Source organism: Anolis sagrei, chromosome 12 (genome assembly GCF_037176765.1).
Source record: "Anolis sagrei isolate rAnoSag1 chromosome 12, rAnoSag1.mat, whole genome shotgun sequence".
Classification (NCBI taxonomy): Eukaryota; Metazoa; Chordata; class Lepidosauria; order Squamata; family Dactyloidae; genus Anolis; species Anolis sagrei.
This window is the reverse complement of record NC_090032.1, coordinates 13,710,205-13,734,050: the sequence shown is the minus strand read 5'-3', so window position 1 is coordinate 13,734,050 and position 23,846 is coordinate 13,710,205. Positions and strand designations below refer to the sequence as shown.

General features: G+C 46.0%; 1 protein-coding gene across 2 annotated transcripts in view; it reads right to left on the bottom strand.

Moving 5' to 3' along the window:
• Positions 1-1,932: 1,932 nt before the first annotated feature.
• The window catches only part of NR1I3 (nuclear receptor subfamily 1 group I member 3), a 35,027-nt gene continuing 13,113 nt past the window's right edge, over positions 1,933-23,846 (bottom strand). The window contains exons 4-9 of one of the 2 annotated variants that reach the window (XM_067472447.1): positions 19,019-19,212; positions 16,249-16,451; positions 10,328-10,473; positions 8,387-8,503; positions 2,656-2,761; positions 1,933-2,486 (exon numbers count right to left, since the gene is read on the bottom strand). In XM_067472447.1, the coding sequence (XP_067328548.1) occupies positions 2,357-2,486; positions 2,656-2,761; positions 8,387-8,503; positions 10,328-10,473; positions 16,249-16,451; positions 19,019-19,212 (896 nt within the window). In that variant the 3' untranslated portion in view covers positions 1,933-2,356. The remainder of the gene's footprint in view (positions 2,487-2,655; positions 2,762-8,386; positions 8,504-10,327; positions 10,474-16,248; positions 16,452-19,018; positions 19,213-23,846) is intronic. The other variant, XR_010910389.1, reaches the window with a different exon arrangement.

The window sequence follows — 23,846 nt, the reverse complement described above, 5'->3', positions numbered from 1 at the left end:
CCCCTTTTTCTTTTCATTCTGCTTCCTTTCTTTCCTTCCTTTGCTTTTTGTTTCCATCCTTCCTTCTCTTTCCTTCCCTCACTTTCTCTCCTTCTTTCCCTCCTTCCTTCCTTTCCTGTTTTCCTGTTTTCCTTCCTTCTCTCCTTCCTTTTCCTTCCCTGTTTCTTTTCCTTCTGCTTTCTCTCTTTTCTTCCTTCCTTCACTCTTTGCTTCCATGCTTCCCTCTCTCTCTCTTTCTTTCTTTCTTTCTCTTAGCGGAAGTCATTTCGGAACCATGGCAATCGTCTTTGAGAGTTCTTGGAGAACGGGAAAAGTCCCAGCAGATTGGAGGAGGGCCAATGTGGTCCCAATCTTCAAGAAGGGAAAAAAGGATGACCCAAACAATTACCGTCCGGTCAGCCTCACGTCGATACCAGGCAAGATTCTGGAAAAGATTGTTAAGGAAGCGGTCTGCAAACACTTAGAAACAAATGCGGTCATCGCTAAGAGTCAACATGGATTTATCAAAAACAAGTCATGCCAGACTAATCTGATCTCTTTCTTCGATAGAGTTACAAGCTGGATAGATGCGGGGAATGCCGTGGATGGAGCGTACCTGGATTTCAGTAAGGCCTTCGACAAGGTCCCCCATGACCTTCTGGCAAGGAAACTAGTCCAATGTGGGCTAGGCAAAACTACGGTGAGGTGGATCTGTAATTGGTTAAATGGACGAACCCAGAGGGTGATTCTCCCCAATGCTTCCTCTTCATCCTGGAAAGAAGTGACGAGCGGAGTGCCACAAGCAGGGTTCCCCCCTGGGCCCGGTCCTGTTCAACATTTTTATTAATGACTTAGATGAAGGGCTAGAAGACATGATCATCAAGTTTGCAGACGACACCAAATTGGGAAGGATAGCCAATACTCCAGAAGACAGGAACAGGATTCAAAACGATCTTGACAGATTAGAGAGATGAATGGCCAAAACTAACAAAATGAAGTTCAACAGGGACAAATGCAAGATACTCCACTTTGGCAGGAAAAACGAAATGCAAAGATACAAAATGGGGACGCCTGGCTCGAAAGCAGTACGTGTGAAAAAGATCTTCGTGGACAACAAGTTAAACATGAGCCAACAATGTGATGTGGCGGCAAAAAAAAACCAATGGGATTTTGGCCTGCATCAATAGGAGCATAGTGTCTAGATCTAGGGAAGTCATGCTACCCCTCTATTCCGCTTTGATTAGACCACACCTGGAATATTGTGTCCAATTCTGGGCACCACAATTCAAGAGAGATATTGACAAGCTGGAATGTGTCCAGAGGAGGGCGACTAAAATGATCAAGGGTCTGGAGAACAAGCCCTATAGATGTGGGTGAAATGTCAGGAGAGAATGCTTCTGGAACATGGCCAGACAGCCCGGACATTCCATAGATCTGTAAACCTCATTTGACTAGTTTCCAACAGACCCCTCAACCTCTGAGGATGCCTGCCATAGATGTGGGCGAAATGTCAGGAGAGAATGCTTCTGGAACATGGCCAGACAGCCCAGACATTCCATAGATCTATAAATCTCACTTGCCTAGTTTCCAGCAGACCCCTCAACCTCTGAGGATGCCTGCCATAAATGTGGGTGAAATGTCAGGAGAGAATGCTTCTGGAACATGTCCAGGCAGCCCGGACATTCCCTAGATCTATAAACCTCACTTGCCTAGTTTCCAACAGACCCCTCAACCTCTGAGGATGCCTGCCATAGATGTGGGTGAAATGTCAAGAGAGAATGCTTCTGGAACATGTCAGACTGCTCAGACATTCCCTAGATCTATAAACCTCACTGGCCTAGTTTCCAGCAGACTCCTCAATTTCTGAGGATGCTTGCCATAAATGTGGGCGGAATGTCAAGAGAGAATGCTTCTGGAACATGTCAGACTGCTCAGACATTCCATAGATCTATAAACCTCACTGGCCTAGTTTCCAGCAGTCTCCTCAATTTCTGAGGATGCTTGCCATAGATGTGGGTGAAATGTCAGGAGAGAATGCTTCTGGAACATGGCCAGGCATCCCAGAAAACTCACAGCATCCCAGTGATTCTGGCCATGAAAGCCTTCAACAACAGACCTCACAACCTCTGTGGATGTGGGCGAAACATCAGGAGAGAATGCTTCTGGGACAAGACCATACAGCCCGGAAAACTCACAGCAACCCAGTGATTCTGGCCATGAAAGCCTTCAACAACACATGAAATGACCATTCCTCTTGACTGTTGGATAGTGCTAATGGAACACGCAGTCCAAAAGGCAGCGGAGGGCAACAGATGGCCCCGATCAAGATCATGTTATCTTGCACAGCCAAACCACCAAATGACGGCGTCCCAAGCTTTCAGCTGATGATTTCTGAAAGCAGTGGCGTCATGGAGCGTAAGTCCTGGATGTGGAGGATCTGCCGGGTGTTCTCGACTTTCAGCGTCCGCAGCTCCGTCAACAGCAAAAGCAGCTTGGCATACAGGGACCTAGAGAAAAGGGAGGGCGAGGAAAGCGTGGCTGCTTTTGTGGTTTCCTTCCCCCCTTTCCATGGGCCATTGTCCATTTCTCTGGTCCATGTTTTGTCAAATGGCAGGTGCCATCAGCCCTGCAGACACCTGGTGGACCCCCCTTGCTTCCTAATAATACCCCACTCACCTCCCTTCGGGAAGCGGGTGCCGCTGGTCGATGTAGCTCTTGAGAGTCAGTGCAATTTTCTCTTGAGTCTGGTCAATTTCCTCTCGCTGCACGACGTCCACCTGATCTGCAAAAGCAGGAGGCTTGATCAGACAAGGCAGACAGAAACATGGTGGGAAAGGCAAAGATGGCTCCGCATTGAATCCTAAAGTTGGAAGAGCAGGGCCGTAGCCAGAAAAAATTTTTCAGGAGGGGTTGAAATTTTCCGGGGAGGGGGGGGGGGTTGAAAATTTCACGGGGGGGGGGTTGAAACCTGCCTCCTAGCTCACGCTGAAGCAAAGAGCACAGCAGGGGGCAGAGCAGCCTTCAATAGCCTGCAGCTCCACCCTTGTCAACCACCTCCACCAAGTCTGGCCTCCTTAATGAGAGCATTCAACATCCCCCCCCCCCCCCAAACTTGGTGGCTTCACTACTGTTCTGTCACGCGCTGGGCCTGTAAATAATTGTCTTTAGAACAGGATGTGCAACCTTTGCTCAGCGGGAAGCCAGGGGGCCTAAAGAGAAGTTCTCAGAGGTTTCCACCACAAACAGTCTTTAGATGGCTTGAGAAGTACAACAAAGTCTTTCATTAATGAACAATCAAACAGAAACTTCTCTTGTCTTCAGTAAAGTGAAGCAAATGATTCCAAGCTTTTAGGCAACTGGTGGATTCCTAATCTTGCCCACGAAGGACAGGCAACTGTCTTCAATAACTTCTTCTTTAAAGGAAAATCCCCGTTTTAACTTCTCCCAGGCTGACTGTAATCTAACCCTTACTGATGTGGGCTCCGCTACCGGGTTGAACTGCGTCTCGAACGCCGAGTGGACCTACCAGCAAGGCAGTAGATGTTCTCCAGCTGGAGTTCTTTGGTCTTTAGGGCTGTTTTCCTGGAAATTCTTTGGAGACAGACCTTTCTCCCCCGGAAGGTCTTAAGGGTTGAAGCTTTTGTACAGGGGAAGCTTGCACACATCCTATACATAAGTTTACCTTGCTGAGACTAACTAAAAATGGCTCCCTTCCCTTCCCAATTGCCCTGAGCAAGGGGCGGGATCAAAACTTAACAATGATGGACAGGTGACTTGCCCTATGACTGCAACCAAAGAAGCCACCTATCTGCAGAACCCTGAAACCGAGGACTGCAAGCAAACATTTAATACAAAGCAAATAAAGTTGGAGCTCCTGGTACAGCTGCACCAGAACAACTACATCGGCTATTGCTGCAAGTAATGACAGTGTGAATAAATTGCCAGTATTTGCTTGAGATAGTGCTTGCAGTTCTGGAGGAACTCTTGATTTTTTGCATCTCATAGACTTAGCAGCAGGCGGATTGGGTTCACCAGTTAAAATTCATGAGTAAACCAGGTTTTTTTAAAAAAATCTGAAACATTTCGGGGGGGGGGGGGTTGAACCCCTAACCCCCCCCCCCTTGCTACGGGCCTGTGGAAGAGACCTTGTGGGCTGTCCAGTCCAACCCCATTCTGCCAAGAAGCAGGAAAGTCACATTCAAAGCACCTCCAACAGATGTCCATCCAGCTTCTGGAGAGGCTTACATGAGGCCAAGCCCAACAACACATAGAATCATAGAATCATAGAATCAAAGAGTTGGAAGAGACCTCACGGGCCATCCAGTCCAACCCCATTCTGCCAAGAAGCACGAATATTGCATTCAAATCACCCTTGACAGATGGCCATCCAGCCTCTGTTTAAAAGCTTCCAAAGAAGGAGTCTCCACCACACTCCGGGGCAGAGAGTTCCACTGCTGAACGGCTCTCGCAGTCAGGAAGTTATTCCTCATGTTCAGATGGAATCACCTCCTTGTAGTTTGAAGCCATTGTTCTTAGTCTCCAGGGAAGCAGAAAACAAGCTTGCTCCCCCCTCCCTGTGGCTTCCTCTCACTTATTTATACATGGCTATCATATCTCCTCTCAACCTTCTCTTCTTCTGGCTAAACATGCCCAGCTCTTTAAGCCGCTCCTCATAGGGCTTGTTCTCCAGACCCTTGATCATTTTAGTCGCCCTCCTCTGGACACATTCCAGCTTGTCAATATCTCTCTTGAATTGTGGTGCCCAGAATTGGACACAATATTCCAGATGTGGTCTAACCAAAGCAGAATAGAGGGGTAGCATGACTTCCCTAGAATTAATATAAGTCACATATAACCATTAACACACAAGGATTTAAAAATCTATGGCCGGGCCAAATGTAATAGTTTAAAATTAAAAAATAAACATTGGGCATGAACAAGGTAGGGTATATCTGGTAGGAGGGTTTTAAAAGAAGTGATGGGAGCGCAATCTAACGAATAATTAAAGTGCATTCTGAGGACATTTTGCTGGGTATTATTTCCTTATTCCGGGAAAAAATGGAACAGCCACGTTTTCAGGCCCCTCCTAAAGACTGCCAATGTTGGGGCATGCCTGATATTCCTGGGAAGTGAGTTCCAGAGTCGGGGGGGCCACCACCGAGAAGGCCCTCTCCCTCATCCCCACCAATTGCGCCTGCGAGGGAGGCGGGAGCGAGAGCAGGGCCTCTCCAGAGGAACGAAGAGATCGTGTCCATCCAGCCTCTGTTTCAAAGCCTCCAAAGAAGGACCCTCCACCACACTCCGGGGCAGGGAGTTCCAATGCTGAATGGCTCTCACAGTCAGGAAGTTCTTCCTAATGTTCAGGTGGAATCTCTTTTCTTGTAGCCAGATGCCAGAATGGATGTCCAAAGAAATTCTAACTGGGCTGAGACTCCAAATAAACATGCACAAGAAGTTGAAAAAGGGAGAAATCACCAAAGAAGAATTCAAACAAATAGCCAACTCTTGTAGGGAGTCAAGCAGTCAATGCAGTCAAGCAGGTAGGTGGGTCCCAAACCATTCATGGCTTTGTAGGTAAGAACCTGCACCTTGAATTGGGACCAGAAAATGAACGGCAGCCAGTGGAGCTCCTTAAACAGGGGGGTTAACCGCTCCCTGTAAGTCGCTCCAGTTAGTAACCTGGCTGCCGCCCGTTGTACCAATTGGAATTTCCGGACTCTCTTCAAGGGCAGCCCCAGGTAGAGTGCATTACAGTAATCCAATCTGGAGGTGACTAAGGCATGGACCACCCTGGCCAGATCCGACTTCACGAGGTACGGTCGCAGCTGGCGCACGAGTCTTATTGTGCAAAGGCCCTCCCGGCCACCGCCGACGCCTGAGCTTCAAACATAAATGATGAATCCAGGAGGACACCCAAGCTGCGGACCTGTGACTTCAGGGGGATTGCAACCCCATCCAGCACAGGTTGCCACCCTATACCCCGATCTGGCTTACAATCGACCAGGAGGACCTCTGTCTTGTCAGGACTGATCTTCAGCTTATTCATCCTCATCCAGACATCCACAGTGGCCAGGGTCTCGTCCAGCACCCGAGGGGCTTCCTTGGAATTAGGTGGAGAATTCTGGAATTCTGCGTAGAGATGGCATCCAACTCCAAAACTCCGGATGACCTCTCCCAGCGGTTTCATGTAGATGTTGAAAAGTATGGGGGACAGAATGGAACCTTGCGGTACCCCACAGGTCAAAGGCCAGGGGTCCGAGGAGGTGTCTCCCAGCTTCACCATCTGGGAGAGACCCTCCAGGAAGGACCGGAGCCACGACAAAGCCGTGTCCCCAAGGCCCATCCCGGAGAGTTGCCCCAGAAGGATAACATGGTCAATGGTATTGAATGCCGCTGAGATGCCCAAGAGAATCAGCAGGGTCACACTCCCCCTGTCCAGCTCCCTACGGAGGTCATCCTCCAAGGCAACCAAAGCCGTCTCAGTGCCGTGACCACGCCTGAAACCAGACTGTGACTGGTCCAGGTAATTGATGTCATCAAGGAAACCCTGGAGCTGAGAGGCGACCACCCACTCCAACACCTTGCCCAAAAAAGGGAGGTTGGAGATTGGCCTGTTGTTGCTCAAGACCGTGGAGTCAAGGGAGGCCTTTTTCAGGAGTGGTCTCACCACAGCCTGTTTCAAACCAGATGGAAATGTCCCCTGCTCCAATGATGCATTAATGATCAACACACACACACACAAAAATCCCACTGTGTCCAGTTCTGAGTGCAGCAATTGAACAGAGGTGTTGACTCTAAGCTGGAATGTATCCCACTGACCATGAGGAAGAACTTCCTGACCATGAGAGCTGTTCAGCAGTGGAACTGCTGTATAAATATGTGAGAAAAAGTCATAGGGAGGAGGGAGCGAACTTGTTTTCTGCTGCCCTGAAGACGAGGACACAATGGAACAATGGCTTCAAACTACAAGAAAGGAGATTCCACCTGAACATTAGGAAGAACTTCCTGACTGTGAGAGCCATTCAGCAGTGGAACATCCTGCCCTGGAGTGTGGCGGAGGGTCCTTCTTTGGAGGCTTTGAAACAGAGGCTGGATGGACATCTGTCGGGGGTGCTTTGAATGTGATTTTCCTGCTTCTTGGCAGAATGGGGTTGGACTGGATGGCCCGCGAGGTATCTTCCATCTCTAGGATTCTATGATTCTATGAACTCTCTGCGGAGGGTCCTTCTTTGGAGGCTTTGAAACCAGCTTGAAAGCATCTGGATAAGAATCAAGGGAACTGGGACTCAAAAAGATCTTGTTGTAGGCGTCTGTTACAGATCTCCAAGCCAGGATGAAGAACTTGATGAAGCCTTCTGCCAACAGTTGACCAAACAAATATGTCTATGACTACTACATCCCCATCTTTAATGTCCCTGGCAAGCCTGAGCTCATTGTGTACTTTAGCCTTGCAAACTTTCTCCCTACAAGAGTTGGCTATTTGTTTGAATTCTTCTTTGGTGATTTCTCCCTTTTTCCACTTCTTGTTCATGTCTATTTGGAGTCTTAGCCCAGTTAGAATTTCTTTGGACATCCATTCTGGCTTCTGGCTACAAGAAAAGAGATTCCACCTGAACATTAGGAAGAACTTCCGGACTGTGAGAGCTGTTTGGCAGTGGAATTCTCTGCCCCGGAGTGTGGTGGAGGGTCCTTCTTTGGAGGCTTTGAAACAGAGGCTGGATGGATATCTGTCGGGGGTGCTTTGAATGTGATTTTCCTGCTTCTTGGCAGAATGGGGTTGGACTGGACGGCCCGCGAGGTCTCTTCCATCTTTAGGATTCTATGATTCTATGAACTCTCTGCCCCGGAGTGTGGAGGAGGGTCCTTCTTTGGAGGCTTTGAAACCAGCTTGAAAGCATCTGGATAAGAATCAAGGGAACCTTCTTCCTACAAGAGTTGGCTATTTGTTTGAATTCTTCTTTGGTGATTTCTCCCTTTTTCCACTTCTTGTGCATGTCTATTTGGAGTCTCAGCCCAGTTAGAATTTCTTTGGACATCCATTCTGGCTTCTGGCTACAAGAAAAGAGATTCCACCTGAACATTAGGAAGAACTTCCTGACTGTGAGAGCTGTTTGGCAGTGGAATTCTCTGCCCTGGAGTGTGGTGGAGGGTCCTTCTTTGGAGGCTTTGAAACAGGCTGGATGGACATCTGTCGGGGGTGCTTTGAATGTGATTTTCCTGCTTCTTGGCAGAATGGGGTTGGACTGGATGGCCCACGAGGTCTCTTCCATCTCTAGGATTCTATGATTCTAGGGAAAGGGACTTGGCCACAGGGCTCCTCACTTCTGCTACACTTTGTATTGTGAACGTAAAGGATTTTGAGAGCTGCATTTAAGGAAAGCTTGACATTCTCTGTATTAAGACTCACCTGGGGAGAAGAGTACCAAGGCCTGGAGTAGAACGTACTCGGCTTCGTGAAGCTTGAGTTTCCGCAAACTGACATGAAACTTCAGCAGCGGCTCCAGGTAGATTTGCTGCAAACCCGCTGGAAGAGGAAAGAGAAGGCGAGGTGACACAGTATGCTTGTATGTTGGGTAAGAGTCCCTTATTAGAAAGGACATCTCCTGTGTGAGAGTTGGAAAGCTTTTGCCTTGATATAAGTCAGGCCTTCATAATGGGAGGATTATCTAATACTAGCTGTCCCCTGCCACACGTTGCTGTGGCCCAGGTGGTGTATATGTGCTTTGTGTGTGTATATATTTGTGTATATGTGTATATGTGTCTATACGTGTGTGTGTGTGTATATATATATATATATATATGTAATGTATTGTCGAAGACTTTCATGGCTGGAATCACTAGGTTCTTGTGGGTTTTTTCGGGCTATAGGGCCATGTTCTAGAGGCATTTCTCCTGACGTTTCGCCTGCATCTATGGCAAGCATCCTTAGAGGTTGTGAGGTCTGTTGGAAGTAGGAAAAATGGGTTTATATATCTGTGGAATGGCTGGGGTGGGGCAAAGAGCTCTTCCCTGCTGCAGTTAGGTGTGAATGTTTAGCTGATCACCTTCATTAGCATTTGAAGGCCTGCCTGAGCCTGGGAAAATCTGTTGCTGGGAGGTGTTAATCTGTGCCTGGTTTTTTCCTCTCTGTTGTTTAGCTGTTATAATTTTAAATGCTAATGAAGGTGATCAGCTAAACATTCACACCTAACTGCAGCAGGGAAGAGCTCCTTGCCCCACCCCAGCCATTCCACAGATATATAAACCCATTTTTCCTACTTCCAACAGACCTCACACCTCTGAGGATGCTTGCCATAGATGCAGGCGAAACGTCAGGAGAAATGCCTCTAGAACATGGCTCTATAGCCCGAAAAAACCCACAAGAACCTATATATGTAATGTTCGTTTGTGGGATTAACAGAACTCAAAACCCACTGAACGAATTGACACCAAATCTAGATAGCATACACCTAACATCCCAATGTATGTCCTCCACTAAAAAAAATTGATTTTGTCATTTGGGAATTGTAGTTGCTGGGATTCATAGTACCTCTACAATCAAAGAGCACTCTGAACTCCACCAATGATGGAATTGAACCAAATGTGGCACACAGAGCTCCCATGACCAACAGAAAACACAAGGGTTTGGTGGGCATTGACCTTGAGTTTGGGAGTTGTAGTTCACCTACATCCAGGATCTGGACCAAACTTGCCACAAATACTCTATATGCCCAAATATGAACACAGACGGAGTTTGGGGAAATAGACCTTGACAGTTAGGTGTTGTAGTTGCTGCGATTTATAGTTCACCTAGAATCAAAGAGCATTCTGAATCCCACCAATGACAGAATTGGGGCAAACTTCCCACACAGAACCCCCAAGACCAACAGAAAATACTTAAGGCCATCCAGTCCAACTCTCTTCACCAGGACAAGAAAACGTAATCAAAGCCCTCCTGACAAAGAGCCATCCAGCCGTTCAGCAGTGGAACTCTCTGCCCCCGAGTGTGGTGGAGGCTCCTTCTTTGGAAGCTTTTAAACAGAGGCTGGATGGCCATCTGTCAGGGGTGCTTTGAATGCAATATTCCTGCTTCTTGGCAGAATGGGGTTGGACTGGATGGCCCATGAGGTCTCTTCCAACTCTTTGATTCTATGATTCTACGACTTAAATAAAGAAAGACATAGGAGTGTGTCTTACTCCCAGTCATATGATGGCTCCCATTCATACCTGGTTCTCAGCTCTAAGCAGAGGCTGGATGGCCATCTGTTGGAAAGGCTTCGATGGTGTCGTTCTTTATGGCAGAAGGGGGTTGGACTGGCTCTTGGGGTCTCTTCCAAGTCTAGGATTCTCTGCCCCTCCTGTGACTTACCCAGGGCACCGTCTTGTACGGTGTAGCAGTGTTGGCCACATTCCCAAACTTTGGTTTCCTCATTAAAGATTGTGTTGAACTGGATCTGACAGATTTCGAGGGTTGTCCCTTTGAGGAGTGAGATCTGATCATCGATCGGCAGAATTCTAGTTGAAGGAGGGACAGAAACACACAAAAGAGGATTATAAGTGGTTGCGAGAAAGCAACATACAATTGTCTACAGACACACTTTTTTCATGTCAGGAGCAACTTGAGAAACTGCAAGTTGCCTTGGGTGTGAGTGAATTGGTCGTCTACAAGAACGTTGCCCAGAGGACGCCCAATTTTTTTTAATGTTTTACCATCCTTGTTTTCTGGAGACTAGGATGTGGAACAATGACTTCAAACTACAAGAAAGGAGATTCCATCTGAACATGAGGAAGAACTTCCTGACTGTGAGAGCCGTTCAGCAGTGGAACTCTCTGCCCCGGAGTGTGGTGGAGGCTCCTTCTTTGGAAGCTTTTAAGCAGAGGCTGGATGGCCATCTGTCAGGGGTGATATGAATGCAATATTCCTGCTTCTTGGCAGAATGGGGTTGGACTGGATGGCCCATGAGGTCTCTTCCAACTCTTTGATTCTTTGATTCTATGATTCTATGATTTTCTCATGCCCCCGCATGGGAAGCTGGAGCTGACAGAGGGAACTCATCTGCACGCTCCCCGGATTCAAACCTGTGCCCTGTCGGACCCACTAAGAAGAAAATCCAACAAATGCTACATTTAGCAAAGGACAAGAGGGATCCTCTCACCTCTTCAGGAGTCTATCGCATACCATGCAGCTGTGGACAAGTCTACATAGGGACCACCAAACGGAGCAACATTGACCAGGCAAGCAGTTTATTGAAGTATATAGTTGGCAAAGTAAAGTTAGCAAAAACAAAACATAGGGTTAGGCAAAACAAGATCCATAAGTATAACGATCCATGAAACACATAAAAGAAACCATGAAACAGAGCAGCATGAAAAATCCAATACACAAATCAGGAGCTTGGCAAAAACTTGGTGCATGAAACTTAGAACACTTAGAATCATAGAATCATAGAAACATAGAGTTGGAAGAGACCTCATGGGCCATCCAGTCCAACCCCATTCTGCCAAGAAGCAGGAATATTGCATTCAAATCACCCCTGACAGATGGCCATCCAGCCTCTGCTTAAAAGCTTCCAAAGAAGGAGCCTCCACCACACTCCGGGGCAGAGAGTTCCACTGCTGAACGGCTCTCACAGTCAGGAAGTTCTTCCTCATGTTCAGATGGAATCTCCTCTCTTGTAGTTTGAAGCCATTGTTCCACATCCTAGTCTCCAAGGAAGCAGAAAACAAGCTGGCTCCCTCCTCCCTGTGGCTTCCTCTCACATATTTATACATGGCTATCATATCTCCTCTCAGCCTTCTCTTCTTCAGGCTAAACATGCCCAGTTCCCTGAGCCGCTCCTCATAGGGCTTGTTCTCCAGACCCTTGATCATTTTAGTCGCCCTCCTCTGGACACATTCCAGCTTGTCAATATCTCAACTTGAAAGCAAGACTGTCATGAAATTCCAACGTTGACCCAACTGAGGCAACTCTTTCCCATGAATCAATATAAGGCTTTTCCAGATCCCAAAACCAAAGGAAAGTATTTCTCTTGATTTTACCATCAGATAAAGGTTTCTTATCTGTTTTTTCCTGTAAACAAACCGATCTTCTTTGCACCTGAGCACTCGGTCGCTGTTTACAAAAGCTTTGCTACACTCTCATTAACTTGACTCTCATTGACTTCGGCACTTGACAAATCATCTTGAGAACACAGAAATGCTGGACCACTCCAACAACCACCATGTCAGACTACACAGAGAAGCCATTGAAATCCATAAACATGTGGACAATTTCAACAGAAAGGAAGAGACCATGAAAATGAACAAAATCTGGCTACCAGTATTAAAAAAACTCTAAAATTACAACAGCAAAACAGCAGAGAGGAAACAACCAGGCACATCTTAACACCTCTCAACAAAAGATTTTCCCAGGCTCAGCCAGGCCTTCAAATGCTAATGAAGGTGCTCAGTTGAAACATTCACACCTAGCTCCAGCAGAGAAGAGCTCTTTGCCCCACCCCAGCCATTCCACAGATATATAAACCCATTGTCTTAATTCCAACAGACCTCACTACCTCTGAGGATGCTTGCCATAGATGCAGGCGAAACGTCAGGAAAAAATGCCTCTAGAACATGGCCCTATAGCCCGAAAAAACCCATAAGAACCTAGTGATTCCAGCCATGAAAGCCTTCGACAATACAACCAGGCACATCTTAACACCTCTCAACAAAACATTTTCCCAGGCTCAGCCAGGCTTTCAAATGCTAATGAAGGTGGTCAGTTGAAACATTCACACCTAGCTCCAGCAGAGAAGAGCTCTATGCCCCACCCCAGCCATTCCACAGATATATAAACCCATTGTCCTAATTCCAACAGACCTCACTATCTCTGAGGATGCTTGCCATAGATGCAGGCGAAACGTCAGGAAAAAATGCCTCTAGAACATGGCCCTATAGACCGAAAAAACCCACAAGAACATCTTCAGACAGTTGCTCTGAGAAAGACTGCGAGGGCCTCTCCCAGGAATGTGACATTGTGAATCATCTAGAGCAGTGTTTCTCAACCTGGGGGTCGGGACCACTGGGGGGGGGGGTTGCGAGTAGGTGTCAGAGGGGTCACCAAAGACCACCAGAAAACACAGTATTTTCTGTTGGTCAAAGAGGTTCTGTGTGGGAAGTTTGGCCCAATTCTATCGTTGGTGGGGTTCAGAATGCTCTTTGATTGTAGGTGAACTATAAATCCCAGCATCTACAACTCCCAAATGTCAAGGTATATTTTCCCCAAAATCCACCAGTGTTCACATTTGGGCATATTCAGTATTCATGCCAAGTTTGGTACAGATCTATCACTGTTTGAGTCCACAGTTCTCTCTGGATGTAGGTGAACTACAACTCCCAAACTCAAGGTCAATTCCAATCAAGCCCTTCCAGTATTTTCTTTTGGTCATGGGAGTTCTGTCAGTATTAAAAAACCATCTAAAATCAGGACAGTAAATGAAGAGCAACACTCAGAAAACATGGATTCCAGACAGGAAACAATCAGGGTGGAGGCTCCTTCTTTGGAAGCTTTTAAACAGAGGCTGGATGGCCATCTGTCAGGGGTGATTTGAATGCAATATTCCTGCTTCTTGGCAGGGGGTTGGACTGGATGGCCCATGAGGTCTCTTCCAACTCTTTGATTCTATGATTCTATGATTCTAGGGCAAGCTAACACCCTCCCAACAAAGGATTCCCCCAGGCAGGAAGCAGCTAGTCTTTGAAGCTTCAATGCTAATCAAGGTGGCCAATTGCAACGTTCACACTTGCCTCAAACAAACAAGAGCTCTTTCTTCCACCCTGGGCATCATTCCACAGATATATCAACCTCACTTGATATATCTGTCTGACCATGTTCCAGAAGCATTCTCTCCTGACGTTTCACCCACATCTATGGCAGGCACCCTCAGAGGTTGTAAGGTCTGTTGGAAAACAGGCCTTACAACCTCTGAGGGTGCCTGCTATAGATGTGGGTGAAACATCAGGAGATAATGCTTCTGGAACATGGCCAGACAGCCTGGAAAACTCACAGCAACCTAGTGATTCCGGACATGAAAGCCTTCGACAACACAAGCTCTAGTTGGTGTCCCCTTTTTTATGAAGTCGGGCCGATAATTTTCTACGCAATTGCTCACAAACAACAAAACTCATCTCGCCGGATCCAATGAATACAAAGCGACTGGGATGACAATAGGCGTATCTCAATTAGCAAAGCCCCCAACGGTGAAGCTTCTGTTTACAATGCCTGCATTGCTGCGGGGAAGACGGTAAAGGAGGGTTGGAGAGATGCCGACTTTTAATGTTTGGTAGTAGTAAACAATGCAATCATAAACCAACATGAGATGGGAAAAGTAGGGTTTTACTTCAGCCAGTCCTTGTCGCAACTCAGGGTAGTATTCACCTTGCTCAAGACACCACAACACACAAAAACTGTAGGATTTGAAGTTTATTGAGAAAAAGCAAAATCAAAACAGAGAAATAAAGATGCAAAAGTTCAATAGGCAAAACAGAGTCTTAAATGCAAAGGCAAGGTTCCCAAGATCCACAGGCAAATAACACAAAGCATAATCCCTTAGCAATGGTCAAACAAGAGTCCGTGGTAGACAGGTAAAATCAGGATCAGAATCAAGTCTCAAAGAAGCCAGAAGTGTTGCGCGAAACCAAGGTAATTCCACAGAAGTTAACGGGTAAGAAGCAACATTGGACTGACAAGAAATGCCTGTCAGCTACATCATTAAATAAGTTTCCCTGACATGAAAGCATTGCGTTGACCTTTGGCTTCTTGCTGGCAAGGCGTGTGCTTCTGTGAAGCCTTAATTGCAAACGATCCTGTCTGCTCATTAATTCACCATTATCTTCAAGGCTATACAACTCCTTATCTTGGCCCAGCTGGGCCGGATCACTCTGGGAACCGAAAGGAGTCTCCACCTGCACTTGTGGGATTTCACTATCTCTGTCTAAAGGCACATTCCTTTCCCCGGGGAACAGGCTTTCTCTTTCTCCTTCAGAAGCCAGACTATCAGCCCCTTCTGGAACATGTACAGGAATACATAACCCATCAGCCTCCTCGTCATCCTGCAGAAAGTCAGGCTCAGAAGGCCCAGCAGGCCCAAAAGGCCCAAACAGTTCAGTTTCAGACTCAGACTGAGCCACATCAGTCTTACTGTGCCCTCCTTGGGCCCTCTGGTGGTGCAGCAGATTAAACCGCTGAGCTGCTGAACTTGCTGACCAAAAGCTCAGCGGTTTGAATCCAGGGAGCGGGGTGATCTCTCACTGTTAGCCCCAGCTTCTGCCAACCTAGCAGTTCAAAAACATGCAAATGGGAGTAGATCAATAGTGTTGGGTTTCAGCCTGATCCTGATCTGTGTGAACCGGATTCTCTGATAGTTTTTCCAACTGGGCAAGCTCTCCCTGACCCTGACAGTGTGGAATCTGTTATTGATGCTGAGGTCAGCGGCGATGAAAATGAAACTCAACAACTGGAGGAAAATGTTTTGGAAGCTAGCCGTGATATCGCTAGCCGTGATATCTCTCCACCTGGGGTTTTTAATGAGGACCGAAGAGAACAGATAGTTAGAGACAGAAATGTTTCCCAGTTTCTATGAAGGTCACATCGTTTACAGGAGAGACAGGCCCAGGCTTCAAAGTTAAGGGGTGTTTCAAAGAATAGCTTCTTTGGTTTAAGAGGCCTCCTGCTGGGTGCCTCGTTAGATCAAGCAACGTTTGGGACTGTGGCTGTGCCTTGGCAGAAGTTCTGTGTTTCATGGCCGGTAATCCCAGAGGCTTCTAGTTATCAAGTTCATGGTTAGTAAAAGGCTAACAGGTTCCTGGTTCTTGTATTGTGGCTTTTGAAATTTTGCTCAAGTTCAGAGATTCTACTGACTGCTGTGTTTTTCTGTGGCTTTTTGACTTTGCATTTACCTTTCTTTTGTAACCAATTTTTCATCAATAAACAAGGATTGCTTTTCCTACAGTCCAGTGTGGTGGATTTAATCTTATGGTCTCGTTTCTTGAACTGGGATGCAACAAATAGGTACCGCTTCTGCGGGAAGGTAATGGCGCTCCATGCAGTCGTTCTGGCCACATGACATTGGAGTGTCTATGAACAATGCTGACTCTTCAACTTAGAAATGGAGATGAGCATGGACACGACTAGACTTAATGTCGGGGGAAACCTTTACCTTTACTACTGTGCCCTCGTCTCCCGATCTGAAACCACTACATCTCTTACTAGATCTTGTATCCCTCAGTAGCCATGCTGCTGCCCCAACGTACCTGAAAGCCGGGATGGCCTTGGCAAACTGGATCACTTGCTGGATCATGAAAGTGCTCAAATCGGCAAAGATTGGCAGCATGGAGAAGACGTCCGGCAAGACCTCCTCTGGGTAGCTTTCCAGGTAGTCTTCGGGGCTGAGCGAACAGGCCCCGTTCTGGGCCCCCCAAGGCCTCACGCTATGGATGTACAGGCGCACTGGGGGCTGACAGAGGGAGGGTTGTAAGCAGGCCTGTAGCGAGGGGGGGTGTTTAGGGGTTCAACCCCCCCCAAAATGTTTCAGATTTTTTTTTAAAAAAAACTGGTTTACTCATGAATTTTAACTGGTTAACCAAATCCCCCTGCTAAGTCTATGAGATGCAAAAAATCAAGAGTCCCTCCAGAACTGCAAGCAAATATTGGCAATTTATTCACACTGTCATTACTTGCAGCAATAGCCGATGTAGTTGTTCTGGTGCAGCTGTACCAGGAGCTCCAACTTTATTTGCTTTATATTAAATGTTTGCTTGCAGTCCTAGGTTTCAGGGACTCTGCAGATAGGTGGCTTCTTTGGTTGCAGTCATAGGGCAAGTCACCTGTCCATCATTGTTTTGGTCCCGCCCCTTGCTCAGGGCAATTGGGAAGGGAGCCATTTTTAGTTAGTCTCAGCAAGGTAAACTTATATATAGGATGTGTGCAAGCTTCCCCTGTACAAAAGCTTCAACCCTTAAGACCTTCCGGGGGAGAAAGGTCTTAAGAGTCTCCAAAGAATTTCCAGGAAAACAGCCCTAAAGACCAAAGAACTCCAGCTGGAGAACATCTACTGCCTCGCTGGTAGGTCAACTCGACGTTCGAACTACAAGAGAGGAGATTCCATCTGAACATTAGGAAGAACTTCCTGACTGTGAGAGCCGTTCAGCAGTGGAACTCTCTGCCCCGGAGTGTGGTGGAGGCTCCTTCTTTGGAAGCTTTTAAGCAGAGGCTGGATGGCCATTTGTCAGGGGTGATTTGAATGCAATATTCCTGCTTCTTGGCAGAATGGGGTTGGACTGGATGGCCCATGAGGTCTCTTCCAACTCTTTGATTCTATGATTCTATGATTCGAGACGCAGGTCAACCCGGTAGCGGAGCCCACATCAGTAAGGGTTAGATTACAGTCAGCCTGGGAGAAGTTAAAATGGGGATTTTCCTTTAAAGAAGAAGTTATTGAAGACAGTTGCCTGTTCTTCGTGGGCAAGATTAGGAATTCACCAGTTGCCTAAAAGCTTGGAATCATTTGCTTAAATTTACTGAAGACAAGAGAAGTTTCTGTTTGATTGTTTATTAATAAAAGACTTTGTTGTACTTCTCAAGCCATCTAAAGACTGTTTGTGGTGGAAACCTCTGAGAACTTCTCTTTAGGCCCCCTGGCTTCCCGCTGGGCAAAAGTTGCACATCCTGTTCTAAAGACAATTATTTACAGGCCCAGCGCACGACAGAACAGTAGTGAAGCAACCAAGTTGGGGGGGATGTTGAATGCTCTCATTAAGGAGGCCAGACTTGGTGGAGGTGGTTGACAAGGGCAGAGCTGCAGGCTATTGAAGACTGCTCTGCCCCCTGCTGTGCTCTTTGCTTCAGCGTGAGCTAGGAGGCAGGTTTCAACCCCCCCCCCATGAAAATTTCAACCCCCCCCCCCGAAAATTTAAACCCCTCCCGAAATTTTTTTCTGGCTACGGCCCTGGTTGTAAGGAACCAAAGCCCATACTTCTTTGGGCCAAGTCTAACTCAGCCTCATCCATCTATATCAGGGGCCCTCAAACTAAGGCCCGAGGGCCAGATACCCAGCCCTCACTCCGGGTCAACATAAGTCAGAAATGACTTGGAAGCACACAACAACAACAACAACAACAACAACAACAACAACAACAATCCTATCTCATCAGCCCAAAGCGGGTCCACACTTCCCATTGAAATACTAATAAGTTTATATTTGTTAAAATTGTTCTTCATTTTAATTATTGTATTGTTTTAAAGTATTTTTTTTTGCACTACAAATAAGATATGTGCAGTGTGCATAGGAATTCATTCACTTTAAAAATATATATATAATTCAACCCTCCAACAGTTTGAGGGACTGTGACCTGGCCCTTTGCTTAAAAGGTTTGATCTATATTGTTATATTAAGTTTGTATGTATTTGCTTTTAATTACTATATTTTAATATTAATATTTTGTCACGCGCTGGGCCTGTAAATAATTAAATAGGACGTGCGACTTGAGCCCAGCGGGAAGCCAGGGCCCCCTGAAGAGAAGTTCTCAGAGGTTTCCACCACAAACAGTCTTTAGATGGCTTGTGAAGTATAACAAAGTCCTTTATTAATGAACAATCCAACAGAAACTTCTCTTGTCTTCAGAAAGTTAAACAAATAATTCCAGGCTTTTATGCAACTGGTGGCTTCCTAATCTTGTCCACGGAGGACAGGCAATTGTCTTCAATCACCAATTCTTTGCTTTAAAGGAAAATCCCCTTTTTTAACTTCTCCCAGGCTGACTGTAATCTAATTCTTACTGATGTGGGCTCTGCTACCGGGTCGAATTGCGTCTCGAACGCCGAGTGGACCTACCAGTAAAGCTAGTAGATTCTCCAGCTGGAGTTCTTTGGTCTTTAGGGTTGTTCCCCTGGAAATCTTTGGAGACTCTTAAGACTGTTCTCTGATAAAGTAAAAACAGAACATCCTGGAAAATTGCAATTCTTTCCCTTTCGGGACTAAGTATGTCTGGTACTGGGCTACCATTGGAATGAGATTGAGCTCACTTGGTAGTGGGTGAACTGGGAGAAGCTGGAGTCAAAGTTTTTCTGATGTGCTTCGGAGAGGATCTCAATCAGCTGCTCCTGTTCCATCGTGAGGCCGGCACCCTTGTCTGGTTCCTCTTTGGGACTCTGCTCCTGTTTCTGCTTTCGATCCCGCAGCTTCCGGCGGAGACGCAAGGCTTCGTCGGACATAATCACTGTCACGAAATATGATACATGGCTTGAATGGAATTGCATGAAAGATGTATGATAGTGGCCTAATTGGGCTGAAGACAATTCTAAAATATCGAGGCCTGGAAAACAACTAAACTCATGGACTGTAATTAAAAGTTGCGGATGAGAACTGTGATAATGATTAACTCTTGAACTTTACCTTATCAGAGACAATGGCTCTTTAAGTTAAGGAGAATATCGCTATATAAGAGACCTTATTACAAACCAAAAAGTGTGGCAGACCGGAGGAGTCTGGCTCACCCACTGTAATTAAAAGTTGCTGAACTTGAACTTTACATTATCAGAGACAATGGCTCTTTAGATTAAGGAAATGTTTACAAGGTTCTTTATGTTAAGAATAAAGTCAACACAAGGATCCTTATGTTTACCAACACCAATGAAGAAGAGTCAACATCTGCCAGGAACTGAGATGAAGCCAGGATGTTGCTGGCTGGAAAAACACCTATCATTAATTCACAACTTTGGAACAACATCAGCAAGAAATATCGCTATATAAGAGACCTTATTACAAACCAAAAAGTGTGGCAGACCGGAGGAGTCTGGCTCACCTACTGTAATTAAAAGTTGCTGATGAGAGTTGTGACGATGATCAACTCTTGAACTTTGCATTATCAGAGATAATGGCTCTTTAAGTTAAGGAGATGTTTACAAGGTTCCTTATGTTAAGAAGGAAGTCAACACAAGGCTCCTTATGTTTACCAGCACCAATTAAGAAGAGTCAACATCTGCCGGGAACTGAGATGAAGCTAGGATGTTTCTGGCTGGAAAAACACTTATCATTAATTTACAACTTTGGAACAACATCAGAAAGAAATATCGCTATATAAAAGACCTTATTACAATCCAAAAAGTGTGGCAGACCGGAGGCTTATATTCGGGTCGGCTTATACTCGAGTATATACGGTATATATATATATATATATATATATATATATATATATATACTCGAGTATAGAGACTTGAGTATATACGGTATATACATACTTGTGTGTGTGTATGAATGTGGTGCCATGTGTATATGTATATGTGCATATGTGTATATGTATATATGGTGTATTTTTCGGGTTTTTAAGTCTGTTCCATTGGTTTTGTGTGTGTGCGTGCGTGTGTGTGCGTGCGTGTGTTTAGGGGTGACGGACACTCGTTGGCCTGATAGGTGTATTGTATCCAAATTTGGTGTCAATTCGTCCAGTGGTTTTTGAGTTCTGTTAATCCTACAAACGAACATTACATTTTTATTTATATAGATTCCTTCCTGCTTACCAAGGAATACTGAGGATTGGGTGCAAGTCTTGTGCGTGGCACACATCCGCACCGCCTGCTTTCCTCCTCCTCCTCCTCCTCCTCCTCCTCCTCCTCCCTCCTGTGTCTAAATCATAAACTGACTGCCGCACTGTACTCGTCTCGGAAAGCTGCAATGCATCATCTTTCATGGCTCTGCTTCTCCTCCCTCCTCCATCTCTCTTCTCTTTGCTGCCTCGGGGGACACTCAGGAGATCTTGTGTCCTGCATTTCACCTCCATTAGGTTATTATTCTATGGGGCAGAGGGAGCCGAGGAAAGGGGAAGGCCAGGCTTCAGCATCTTTGCAACCGGATTAGGAATCAATCCCTTTTGATCTGCCTTCTGTCTTTTAATTCCTTATCTTTTTACAGGAATCTGATCTGTATTTTGGGCCAGTGGATGCCGGTGAAATGCCAGCTGGCCGGGCCCTTTGCATCCATACTGCTTTCTCTCGGTGCCAAGTGGGGATCCCTGGGGAGTGGATTCCGCTGTGTTGAGAGTCTTCTCTTCCTCCTCCTCCTCTTCCCTCCTCCTTCTCTGCAGCTGCTGCCACCTCTCAATACCAAAGGATGGCTTTGGAAAAGCACAAAAAGGCAGAAGGCAGAACTCCACCACTCCAAGCACTGTTTCACCTGCGTTGGGGGTACTTACTATGCCAGGGGTCCTCAAACTACGGCCCAGGGGCCGGATACGGCCCTCTTAGATAATTTACCCGGCCCTCGCTCAGGGTTAACCTAAGTCCAGGGGCGGTCAACCCATTACGCAAAGTAAGCATTTGCAGTAGAGTTGATTTTGCCCAGGGGTGCTCTTGAGGCGCTCTTGGAGGAAAATAGACCTTAGAATCATAGAATCAAAGAGTTGGAAGAGACCTCATGGGCCATCCAGTCCAACCCCCTGCCAAGAAGCAGGAATATTGCATTCAAATCACCCCTGACAGATGGCCATCCAGCCTCTGTTTAAAGGCTTCCAAAGAAGGCGCCTCCACCACACTCCGGGGCAGAGAGTTCCACTGCTAAACGGCTCTCACAGTCAGGAAGTTCTTCATAATGTTCAGGTGAAATCTCTTTTCTTGTAGCCAGAAGCCAGAATGGATGTTTGAAAAACTTCTAACTGGGCTGAGACTCCAAAGAGACATGCACAAGAAGTGGAAAAAGGGAGAAATCACCAAAGAAGAATTCAAACAATTAGCCAGCTCTTGTAGGGAGGCTAAAGCATCAATAGGAGCATAGTGTCTAGGTCCAGGGAAGTAATGCTACCCCTATATTCTGCTTTGGTTAGACCACACCTGGAATATTGTGTCCATTTCTGGGCACCACAATTCAAGAGAGATATTGACAAGCTAGAATGTGTCCAGAGGAGGGCGACTAAAATGATCAAGGGTCTGGAGAACAAGCCCTATGAGGAGCGGTTTAAGGAGCTGGGCATGTTTAGCCTGAAGAAGAGAAGGCTGAGAGGGGATATGATAGCCATGTATAAATATGTGAGAGGAAGCCACAGGGAGGAGGGAGCCAGCTTGTTTACTGCTTCCTTGGAGACTAGGACGCAATGGAACAATGGCTTCAAACTACAAGAGAGGAGATTCCATCTGAACACGAGGAAGAACTTCCTGACTGTGAGAGCCGTTCAGTAGTGGAACTCTCTGCCCCGGAGTGTGGTGGAGGCTCCTTCTTTGGAAGCTTTTAAGCAGAGGCTGGATGGCCATCTGTCAGGGGTGATTTGAATGCAACATTCCTGCTTCTTGGCAGAATGGGGTTGGACTGGATGGCCCATGAGGTCTCTTCCAACTCTTTGATTCTATGATTCTATGATTCTAAATCTGAAACGACTTGAAAGCACACAACAACAACAACAACAAAATAATCCTATCTCATCAGCCAAAAGCAGACCCACACTTCCCATTGAAATACTAATAAGTATATATTTAAGTTCTTGTGGGTTTTTTCGGGCTATATGGCCATGTTCTAGAGGCATTTCTCCTGACGTGAACATGGCCATATAGCCCGAAAAAACCCACAAGAACTTAGTGATTCCAGCCATGAAAGCCTTCGACAATACAAGTTTATATTTGTTAATCTATATATAAATAAAAATGTAATGTTCGTTTGTGGGATTAACAGAACTCAAAAACCACTGGAGGAATTGACACCAAATTTGGACACAAGACACCTAACAATCCAATGTATGTCCTTCACTAAAAAAAATGATTTTGTCATTTGGGAGTTGTAGTTGCTGGGATTTATATTTCATCTACAATCAAAGAGCATTCTGAACACCATCAACGATGGAATAGAACCAAATGTGGCACACAGGACTCCCATGACCAACAGAAAACACTAGAAGGGTTTGGTGCGCATTGACCTTGAGTTTGGGAGTTGTAGTTCACCTACATCCAGAGGGCACTGTGGACTGAAACAATGATGGACTGAAACCAAACTTGGCACTGATATTCCATATGCCCAAATATGAACATAGATGGAGTTTGGGGAAAATAGACCTTGACATTTGGGAGTTGTAGTTACTGGGATTTATAGTTAGATAGATATGATTCACACACACAAATAGTATCATAGATTTGAAAGGGACCCCTAAAGAAGGACAATGATATGTTACATGTTCCAGAGTAGGCAAACCAGACACTCTCCACATCAACACTGACAAAGAAACAAGATATACTGTTTACCCACAAGTAAAAAGCCATTATGTATATTAGAAACCAGCACTTTCTCATTACTTTATTTTCCAGATCACCAGATTGGGCCACAGAAATGCGTGGCAGGGGACGGCTAATAATAATAATAATAATAATAATAATAATAATAAACTTTATTTATACCCCGCTACCATCTCCCCAAGGGACTCGTAACAATTTTTGAATTCGGTTGCTCTGAGTTTTCCAGGTGGTATGGCCATGTTCCAGTAGCATTCTCTCATGACATTTCACCTGCATCTATGGCAGAGGTTTTGAGGTGCGTTGGAAGCTAGGCAAGAGGGATTTATATATGTGTGGAGCAGCCGTGGTGCAGCGGGTTAAATCGCTGAGGTGCTGAACTTGCTGATAGACAGGTTGCAGGTTCATTTATTTCATTTATTTACAGTATTTATATACCGCTTTTCTCACCCCTAGGGGGACTCAAGGTCATTGCTCAGGTTTGAATCCAGGGAGCGAGGTGAGCTCCCGCTGTTAGCCCCAGCTTCTGCCAACCGGGCAATTAAGAAAATATAAAAATATGAGTAGATTGATAGGTGGGAATGTAATGGCACTCCGTGCAGTCATGCCGGTCACTTGACCTTGGAGGTGTCTACAGACAACATCG